General features: G+C 52.5%; 1 protein-coding gene and 1 pseudogene across 1 annotated transcript; one reads left to right on the top strand and one right to left on the bottom strand.

Annotated features, from left to right (window-relative positions):
- The first annotated feature begins 832 nt into the window (after positions 1-832).
- LOC109736500 (heptahelical transmembrane protein ADIPOR2) lies at positions 833-5220 on the top strand. Its single transcript, XM_020295714.4, has 4 exons — positions 833-1309; positions 1426-1515; positions 2366-2411; positions 4378-5220. Exons 1-4 carry the CDS (start codon positions 1023-1025, stop codon positions 5044-5046), a joined length of 1092 nt encoding a protein of 363 aa, XP_020151303.1. The 5' UTR covers positions 833-1022; the 3' UTR covers positions 5047-5220.
- On the bottom strand, positions 5105-7411 carry LOC109736499 (uncharacterized; annotated as a pseudogene).
- Between the last annotated feature and the right edge of the window lie 3305 nt (positions 7412-10716).

The raw sequence follows: 10716 nt of genomic DNA, 5'->3' as shown, positions 1-10716 counted from the left end.
ATCTTTACCCCTAAATAAAAACAGTGCTCAACTTTGCCCCTCTTCCGTTAGGTGCGCTTATAGGAATGCCCTTCCGTACATTTTCCGTCCAGTCAAAGGCCTTTGACCGTTAGATTTTTCTATACGCGCACTTAACGGTCAAAGGCCTTTGACTGGACGGAAAATGTACGGAAGGGTATTTCTATAAGCGCACTTAACGGAAGAGGGGTAAAGTTGAGCACTGTTTTTATTTAGGGGTAAAGATGAGGTCGGGACAAATTTAGGGGGGGAAATGTAAATCTCCCAAATTTATATTATTTCAAATCAACAATGTGTCAAGCACACAAGGTTTTTAGAAATATTATTATGCTATCACTTACTCTCTCGTAACAACAAGCATCTTCGCTTTCCATTGATGAAATCAAACTCTTTTGACCATTTCATCAAAACAAAGATTCCAACTCTTTAATTTTGTAAAATATGCAAATGAGTATGATTAAAAAAGTTGTATGAACTACACAAGCTAAAAAATATTAAAAAGGGCCATTCCTTGGGATAAAAATGCCATCTCTTAATAATAAAATGCCATCTCTTAATATAAAAATGCCATTTCTTAATATAAAAACCGCCAGGGCCCACATGCCAGCGAGACACGCACAGGTGGCATATAAATATCCCTTTTCTTCTCCCCTTTAAATCTGACGGTCATTAGGCGAGTGGCTGCGCCCAAAAGCCCCCGGTAACCTCTGTTAGCTTGACAAGCGTGTGCGACGGAGGAAATCCATGTGGGTGGCTCGCCCGTGCCTACACCCACCAGCAACATCACCGCACCACACCACCCCCGCGCCGCGCGCTCCCCGCCAAGATTCGCCAGGCGGCCTCGTCTCCTCCCATCCCCCTATAGCCTCCCTATAGTCCGCCTATAACACCACCACCTCCCGGGCTCCCCCGCACGAACCGCGGACCAGACACAGACAACCCCGACGCAGCCGCGCGCGCACAGAGCCGGAGAGAGAGAGAGAGAGAGGCACCGGGCCCATCGCATGGGAGCGCGGTCGACGGCGACCGCGGGGGAGGCGGTGGCGAGGCGGGGCAGCAGGAAGAAGGTAGCCATGGCGCCGTCGGTGGGCGGCGTGGAGGCGGCGTCCGCGGCGGCGATGGCGGGCGGCCGGCGCAGCAGGGCCCCGCCGCGGCTGGTGGGCTACGAGGAGCTCCCCGAGTACCTCAAGGACAACGAGTACATCCGCGGCCACTACCGCGTGGAGTGGCCCATCCGCGACGCCCTCCTCAGCGCCTTCTCCTGGCACAACGAGACGCTCAACGTCTGGACGTGCGTGCGCGCCCCCCTCCAATCCATCCCCCCGATTCATCCACATGCTCCGCGCGAACTGATCAAATCGATCGGCCAATCCATTGATTTGACATGGCACCGTGTGATTTCCGCAGGCATTTGGGCGGGTTCCTGCTGTTCCTGGCGCTCGCCGTCGCCGGGGGCGGCCCGGAGGCCGCCCACGACGCCGCGCCGGGGATCATGAGGTACGTACTACCTACACTACAGAACACACGACTTGACTTTCCTTTTCTCTCTGTCCTCCGGAATAAGAAAATGATTGTTTACGTTTGTTCAAACTTCAATAATGATTTGATTGCCTCTGATTCCCACTCCCTTCTGCGTGATTAGCGGGCGCTCCCGGCTTTGAAACTTGAAACGGTCTTCCAACAAAATGCGAATTAACTCACCACCGCAGCTCGCACATCACATGTGGGAAACCTCGAATTTGTTTCGCGGGCAGTTGGTAGTATGTTCGGAGAGCGCGCACGTCACACACAACCCCCGCTCACGCCCAACGTGTGCGCGCTCGTTCCATCAACCGAACGCACGCGCGTGCGCAATCACACGTTCGTTCACTACCGACTCTTTCTGCATTGCCAGCTACTGATATTAAGCTCCAAGTCTCCAACTGGCTGCGAGTACACTTTAATTCTAATGCAAGATTATGCTAGATGCTGCCCATGTGAGATGCGACAAGAACACACTGCCCTAAGCAGCAAGTGCATGCGTGAGAGCCACACCAAACGAACGAGGTTCGCGCACACGGACATGGCCCGTGCGGTAGCCTCCGTGCATTATCCGCCTCACACGTCTTATCGTCATGCCGGAGCACTTTGCAAATGCAATGCTGGCTTTGGTCGGTTGGCGCAAATTACAGATTTGTTAGGGGTTCCAAGTCTGAAACGATCCTTTCTCTTTGTCTTTGATAGTTTGATTGATTGATGTTCCTTTTCCAGCAAGGTGCCATGGCAACCTAGTACTGCACTACTGCTACTACTTTGTTTATGAAAGAGAAAAGGCCTTTTAGTTACGTGCCGTTCATTTCTCTCGCAGGTTCGTGGTGGGATCAGCTAATTCGTCGTGGAAGAGCGATCAATCGGTAAGAAACGCATCTAAGAGATACGTAGTATCTTATCTTGTTTCCGGATAATTTTCCAGCGCTGCATATTTTTCTCTCATAACTATAGTCCCCAAGATTCTGGGACAGATGGTGCTAGATAGCATGATTAATTAATTCAGACGAGTTCTATCAAGGTGACTATAATTATTCAGTTAGCAGTAGTGTAGTGCCACCAATGATTTAAATATAACTGCACCGAGTGAGTACCATGTAATAATGTGATCATGTAGATCCCCACCACGCAGAAAGAGACATGCATGGACAGCTGTGTATGTGAGCTGCCCACATGATCATCCTTTGATCCATGTCCTTACACTATAGTATAGAGGATGCACTACAAATGTTCAAGCAACTATGCACAGATGCGAACAATAGGTCAAATCAGTTCCCTCTAAATAACTCTGAATCATGTTTGTCTGAATACAAGACGTGTTTTGACCTGATGGGTTTCTTTGGTTTACATACAAGATTATAAAAGCGTGGTAATTAGAAAAGAAAACGTAGACTTGAGATGCCATAGTAAATCTTAAAAACAAGAGCATGTCTGACTGTATCATAGGAAAAACATAGGAATATCTTGTAAAAGTTATCCGGTTGCATCACATGAAAAATGCACAAAGCCTGCAATATTGCGAAAAGATATTAGATGAATTTCATAATTGTCACTTAAACAAAAACAAAATAAATCCCATAAGAATGGACCCAATGGAAATTTCCTCTTGGAATTGTATACGGTTTTTCATTAATAGAAAATAAACAAGTCATAGAGGTGAAAAAATAAGAATAGAATCCTAGAAATTACTTTGAAGTAAAATGGCCTCACACTGAAAATTCATTAGGGAGAATGGCCGTAACGTCCTTCCATCCGATAGGGTTGACTTGAGATCCTCTTCTGTAACAACAATGCTGTTATGATCACTGTCGCATGGGTCTCTACCCCATGTGTGGGTGGTGGTTAGTGATGAGCCCGCAAGATCATGTCCTACATATTTTATTTTATTCATTTTATTTTGAAAACGGGCAAAAGATCGTGTCCTACATATCCTTCCACTTATCTCTAACCAACCCTGAATCATGAAATGTGGACTTAATCAGAACCAAAGAAGTGTGTGCCGCCATTTCTCTTGACCAATCATAGTATAGAGAGTTTATGAAAACTCAAAGGTTGAGGAATTTACCAGAGGAAATTGACTAAATTGCGCTTCCATTTAAGTGTTCTGAAATAGCACTGACGAATAATTTGTATAATTCATGTGGATGATACAAATAAGGAGAGAAGATGTAAATGACATTGAAAAATATGAATGTAGGAGGTAGAGGTACTACTAGATTAATGATAGGATCGGCTCCATCTTCCGATAGGTTCTTCTGTGCTAAGGACAACTCGTGAGTGGTGCGTCCTTTCCTGATCCCTGTCCTGGTCGACGGCAACCTGACCAACCGACCAAAACCAAGGAGCCATGTGTAGCTGTGCACTTCGAATCTAGTTCACCTTCTGCTGCAACGTAACATCACGTGTAGTCGTCTTGTTCAGAACAAACACGCTGCCTCTCTGTGTTTGCACAAAATCTCGCTTCCTCTTTCACATTCACTTTGCATGCAAGAGAAGAAGTAGACGATTCTTTTGCAACATTTTCACATTTGCTCACCTGCTAGAAGCAGTGTCGCTTTCAGCTACTTCTTCGGTTTGAACCCAAATTGGTTCTGTTGAGCAGACAAGACCAAGTGGCAAAATCTTTCCAGTCATCTTATCGTTGATTTCTGCGTACGGCGACGAATCTGTCAAACTGAGATTTACCGCGCAAGCACTACTCGAAATATTCTCTCGCCGAGATGCGATAGTTTTACATGCCAAACAGAGATTTTTGTTCACTGTTATGTTTGCAGTTATCGCTTTGGCACATGATTAGAGCGCGCTAACAGTGGCGTTGGTGTTTGCGTGCAGGGCCTACCGGGCCATGACGCGGCGGCGACGGTCCTGGGCGGGCACGGCGTGCCGCGGTGGCCGCGGATGGTGTTCCTCGTGGGCGCCATGGCGTGCCTGGCCATCAGCGCGACGGCGCACCTCCTCGCGTGCCACTCGCGCCGCGCCACCGTCGTCTTCTGGCAGCTGGACTACGCCGGCATCTCCATCATGATCGTCGCCTCCTTCGTCCCGCCCGTGTACTACGCGTTCCTCTGCCACCCGCCAGCGCGCGTCGCCTACCTCTCCGCCATCACCGTCCTCGGCGCGCTCGTCGTGGCCGTGCTGCTCTCGCCGTCGTGCTCCTCGCCGCGGTACCGCCGCCTCCGCGCCACGCTGTTCCTCGCCATGGGGATGTCCGGCGTCATCCCGGCGGTACACGCGCTCTGGGTCAACTGGGGCCACGCCGCCTGCTACCTGGCGCTCGGGCTGGAGGTGGCCATGGGGCTCGCCTACGCTGTCGGCGCCTGGTTCTACGTCAGCCGCGTGCCGGAGAAGTGGCGCCCCGGCGTCTTCGACGTCGTCGGCCACAGCCACCAGATCTTCCACGTCTTCGTGCTCGTCGGTGCCATCACGCACTACGTCGCCGTCGCCGTGCTTCTCGACTGGCGGGAGAAGGCGGCCGTCTCGTGCGGCGGCACGGCGTCGTAGGCAGGCGGCTTGTTGGAACTTGGAACAAGAAATTGTGACTGGTGTCATTCGAGAATCATTGGACGATTCGAATGTATTAGTAGTGAGCTAGTAGTAGCAATGTGCTTAATTTAGTGGCAGCGTGTGAACTTGTGATTTGACATGCAGTATGCAAATGCAATATACAGTTGATGAGATTGCGCCGCTTTTTAGTGCATACAACTTCATACATATGGAAGTTTTTGTTTTGCCGCTGTCTTCTTCAGTCGAACACGGTGAGCTTGTCGTACTCCGGGCCGACGATGACCTTCTCCATGATGGTCCTCGGGGTGACGATGCCGCCGCCGTCGAGGAACAGCTTGAGCAAGTTCTTGGAGAAGCCGCTGACCAGCGCCACCCCTTTCTGGCCGGACATCACCGGCACGGCCTTGGAGTACGCCAGGTTCCAGAACACTATCTCTGGCACGGCCGACCCGTAGCCGGCTTCCGAGAACTTCCTCACCATCGTAGTCTGTCTCCCACGGATGAGCCGACGCCTGGTCGAACTCCATGTCGCTGAACACGAACACCCGCCGCACCATCTTCTCCGGCGGCAGGCCGCCGCCCACGGCCACCTCGAGGATCTTGTCGAACACCGCCTGGAAGTTTGTGTTCATGCCCCACTCCATGGCGCGCATGAAGTCCACCTTCTCCGAGAGGGTGTCGCCGGTGATCAAGTGGATCTCCGGGCGCTCGCTGAAGGTGATCACGCGGCCGCGCCACGGGGTACCCGTGAGCTCGGACACGAGGAGGCCGAGCGCCACGCAGACGTCCATGGGCAGGCCGGACATGCTGCCGGACACGTCGCACACGGCCATGCAGTTGGTGAGCTTGCCGAGGGCGCGCATATCGTCGACCATGCGCCGCCACTGCATGTCGGCCACGCCGGTGCCGGCACCGTCGCCGTCCTCGCCGAGGGACTCGATGATCTGGTGAGGGAGCAGCGCGCCCGCAGCGATCCGCTTCTTGCCCGACTTGACGTCGGCAAGGTAAGAGTTGAAGCGCTCGGCGTCGTGCTTGAGGAAGACGGCCTGGTAGTTCTTCATGGCGACGGAGGCCACGCGCGTGTACACAACGGACTCCCAGGCGCGCCGACATGAAGACCTCGGGGAGCTGTAGCGCGCGGCGGAGCGGCACGAGCGCCGTCCTACGGAGGCGCTCGCGCGCGCGATAAGCATAATGCTCGTCCGGGAGATCATCGGTCAGCTCCGGCGACGAGCCTCTGGGGAAGAGGCGTCGCGCTACGGCCTCGCAGAGGAGAGTGGAGCGGTCGTACGACGAGCCTAGTGACGGGCACCACTTCGCCGCGAGTGAGAGTTCCCGGACGTCGCCGTTGGCGAGCTTGCGCATGTCCTCCACGAGGAGGCTGGCAAACAGATTGGCCGTGTGGTCGTGCAGGAGCCGGTACGTGGGGTCGCGTCGGTAACGCCGAATCGCCGTCGCAGCGGTATCCACCCTCTTGCTCCGGCGCGACACCGCCGCCGCAGCCGAGAGCTCCCGGTCGTGGCGCAGCTTTGCCGCGAGGCGCTCCGCCGCCGTGCCGACGCGCGCAGCACGGTCCACCTTGGGGCGTGGCCTGCGCTTGCGGAAGTTGCGGGTGCGCCCGAGTGAGTCGCGGTAGCGCCCGAGGCCAAAGGGGCCGCGGCGGCCGGTGGCAAGGAGAGCCGTCCTCCTTTCTGCTTTGTTGGAGAGGCCGCCGCGCACGATCCGGTGGAGCAGCTCGGGGAGATCCTTGAGGTAGCCGAAGGCGGCGGTGCGCGCGAGCGTGGAGCCAGAGCGCGGCGGCGTAGAAGCTCTCGCGGTCGGACTTGCCGGAGCCCCGCACGCCGCGGAGGTTGGCGACCAGGCGGAGCGCGGTGGACGGGTCGGCGGCCCACGCGGCAGCGAGGAGCCTGGCCACGGTGGCGGCCGGCGTCGCGGGCAACACGCGGAAGAAGAAGTCAAGGCAGGGGTCCCCCGAGGAAGGGAACGTCGGCGACCGTTTCTTCGTGCGCGTCTTCCCCGCTGGCCCCAGCGCGTCACTCTCCCTCTTCACGCTGCAATCTTTCGGGCCAGAGGACGCCTCGTCGGTCCGCGCCGCCGCCGTGATCATCGCGGCATGACGAGCCTCCGGCGGGCCGAGTAGTCGGTAGTCCGCGGTGTCAGACATCGAGGCCAGCACAGTTTGAACCGGAAATGGTGCAGGCTCGGAAATATATGGTGTGAGGTTTCGTGGCAGGCAAGGAGACTGCCGTCGTGCCCGTCCATGGCCACGGCGGCCCAGCTGCCGATTTTGACGACCAAGGCGAGGCCTCCTTGGAGATCACAGTTCTATCTTTTGGATGATGACGGAATCCGCGAAATCACTAATTAATTAAGAGTATTAGTTGTAAAGAACAATCCACTTTCCCAGATCGCGAGCGCCACTCGTCGCAACCTGTGAGTTTTCTATTTTTCGTAGATTCGTTTATTCAAAATGTTTTATCTTTTAAACCGTGCGTCCAAATCTTGAACCGTTTTCATCATTAAATTTCTCGTGTCGACATCTTCAAAACTAGATCCCATGTTGATAGATTTTGACGAACTTTTTTTCAACCGAACCGGAAGCACGTTTTTTCCCTTTTCAAAAGAGGCACGCCCGTGCCTCTCGCGAAATCACAACCGTGCATCTCATGGAAGCAAAACCGTGACTCTCGTGGAAGGAAAAAACAGAAAACACGTTTTTTTCGTTTCCGAGAGGCACGGCCGTGACTCTCGCGAAAATACAACCGTGACTCTCGCGAAAGAAAAGAAAAACAAAAAACGCGTATTTTTTCCCTTTCTGAGAGACACGGCCGCGACTCTCGCGAAAGCACAACCGTGCCTCTCGCGGAAGCAAAACCGTGAGTCTCGTGAAAGAAAAAAAAACAGAAAACGTGTTTTGTTTTTCCCTTTCCTAGAGGCACGGCCGTGACTCTCGCGAAAGCACAACCGTGCCTCTCGCGGAACCAAAACCGTCACTCTCGCGAAAGAAAAAAAAAACAGAAAACGTGTTTTTTTCGTTTCCGAAAGGCACGGCTGTGACTCTCGCTAAAGCACAACCGTGCCTCTCGCGAACCATGACTTTCGCGAAAAAAAAAGAAAACGCGTTTTTTTTCTCGCAATTTTTTTCCCCGAATTTTTTTGATCGAAAAGCTAAGGAAGACCGGGGGAAAACCAAAACGTCGAAAAAACCCAAAAAACCCGTTTAAAAAGCCGAAAACGTGTGCGAAAAAATAAAATTAAAAAAATCCGGAGGGAGCGTCCAGAGCGCGACACATGGCGAATGGCTGAGAACGCGCCATGTGACGCTGATCGTTGCGAGGCTTCCGAAGGAGCGCTTGTTAACTAGTTGCTCCCCGGAATCCATACTCTATTCTGTTGCGTTGCGTGGACCAAGGAAATGTGGCACGAGCCCACGATCGATTTAGACCAGCATGTTTTTTTAACACAGTATACAAACGTAAGCGCTCATACACTCACCCCCTATGAGCGCACACTCGCACACCCTATCTTATGAGCACCATCAAGAGACTGAGCCGATATATCATTTTGAGATTTTTGAAGTCACCATAGGCGCCTCGTCGTCGACGGAAACATCTCCTCCCACTCAAAGCGCATCGCCGGAAATCCTGAAATAAATTCAGGAATAACGCGAGCACGAAGACTTGAACCCCGGTGGGCTAGGAATACCACTACCCACCTAACCATCCAACCACAAGTTGGTTCGCTAGACCAGCATGCTAGGTTAGTAGAAAACACCACGTTACATTTATTTTGTAGAAAACACCACGTCTTGTGTAATCGTTTTGCAAAAACAAAAGATCGACGGATTTGGTTTTGCTGATCGCGTTTATGACAGATGAGACTCGTTATTTGCCTACATGGCGCAAATTTTCGGGCATATTCGGTCCAAATCTAAAATTACAAAGTAGTCCATACAATTTTACACATACACCCCTCCTGTTGTGTGTGTTCCTCTCTCTCCTCCCATTCGTCTTTTAGCTAGCGACAGGGAGGGCCGCGGAGCGGCTGCCTCTCTAAATGGGAAGGTCCTTACGTTATCGAGGAGGTCTATCGTTCCGGTGCCATAAAAATCAACCACTTCGAAGGCACAAATCCGAAGGTGGTGAACGGTCAAAGAATCAAACATTATATCTCAGGTAATCCCATAAATGTTGAAACCAATGTTATTGACACCGTAACCCCGAAGGAGTACATAAGGGACACTTTCCAGAACGTTTCAGACTCCGAAAAGGAATAGGTATGTGGTACGGTAAGTAAACCGACTCCGAAAAGGAATAGGTATGTGGTACGGTAAGTAAACCGACTCCAAAACAGTTCTAATAGCCATTTTTCTCCGTTTTGGAATATTAAAAAAATAGGAAAATAAGAAGTAGTCCGAAGGGACACGAGGCATCCACGAGGGTGGAGGGCGCGCCCCCCTGCCTCGTGGGCACCTCGTGTGCCCTCCAGACTCCGTTTTCTTGCACGATCCTTCTTTTGGTTGGTAAAAATTCATTATATAATCTCCCGAAGGTTTTGACCACGATGCCACGACAAAATCCTCTGCTTTTGTTTCGAGTTGTTTTTCTGACAGATCTAGATCACCATGACGTCTTCAAGCGTCCCCAAGGACAAGTTTTTCGAGAAGGTCATAAACCCCTACCTCGCGGAGGTGCTGCAACACCCTCAAACCATTGAGATGTGTGAGTGGGTGCTGCACATCCGCGATGTTGAGGGACCAAGTGAGGGAGTCCTGGACTAAGGGGTCCTCGGGCGTCCGGCCTGTTAATTCATTGGGCCGGACTGATGGGCTGTGAAGATACGAAGGCTGAAGACTATACCCGTGTCCGGACTGGACTTTCCTTGGTGTGGAAGGCAAGCTAGGCGACCAGCTGTGAAGATTCGTTCTTATGTAACCGACTCCATGTAACCCTAGATCTCTCCGGTGTCTATATAAGCCGGAGAGCATAGTCCGGATAGCATACATTCATTACCATATTCACATAGGCTAGGCTTATAGGGTTTAGCCATTACGATCTCGTGGTAGATCAACTCTTGTAACACTCATATTCATCAAGGTCAATCAAGCAGGAAGTAGGGTATTACCTCCATAGAGAGGGCCCGAACCTGGGTAAACATCGTGTCCCCCGTCTCCTGTTACCATCGATCCTAGACGCACAGTTCGGGACCCCCTACCCGAGATCCGCCGGTTTTTACACCGACATTGGTGCTTTCATTGAGAGTTCCACTGTGCCGTCGGCAAAGGGCTCGATGGCCCCTTCGATCGTCAATAATGACGTTGTCCAGGGAGAAACCTTTCTCCCCGGACAAATCTTCGTGTTCGGCGGCATCGTACTGCGGGCCAACTCGCTTGGCCATCTAGAGCAGATCGAGAGCTACGCCCCTGGCCATCAGGTCAGACTCGGAAGCTTGAACTACGTTGCAGACGTCCGTGGAGACTTGATCTTCGACGGATTCGAGACCGCGGCAATCACTCCCCGCCGCCTCGATGGACATGGCTTAAACCTATCATCGGGCCGCATCCAGGAGATAGCTCCTGCAGCAACTCTGGCCTTAGATTTGGAGCAGATCAAGTCGTACCAGGATGGGAAGCTCAACCCCATCACGGGGGCTACCGATTCTGCAGCG

The sequence above is a fragment of the Aegilops tauschii genome, chromosome 6, assembly GCF_002575655.3.
Source record: "Aegilops tauschii subsp. strangulata cultivar AL8/78 chromosome 6, Aet v6.0, whole genome shotgun sequence".
Taxonomy (NCBI): domain Eukaryota; kingdom Viridiplantae; phylum Streptophyta; class Magnoliopsida; order Poales; family Poaceae; genus Aegilops; species Aegilops tauschii.
The sequence above is the reverse complement of the archived record's forward strand: the minus strand, read 5'-3'. Positions and strand labels throughout refer to the sequence as shown.

Bases quoted from the DNA above. Each gene is read 5' to 3' on its own strand.
- LOC109736500 (XM_020295714.4), top strand. From the start codon at position 1,023: ATGGGAGCGCGGTCGACGGCGACCGCGGGGGAGGCGGTGGCGAGGCGG. The intron at 1,310-1,425 runs GTGCGTGCGCGC...TGATTTCCGCAG, and splicing joins GAGACGCTCAACGTCTGGAC to GCATTTGGGCGGGTTCCTGC. The intron at 2,412-4,377 runs GTAAGAAACGCA...GTTTGCGTGCAG, and splicing joins CGTGGAAGAGCGATCAATCG to GGCCTACCGGGCCATGACGC.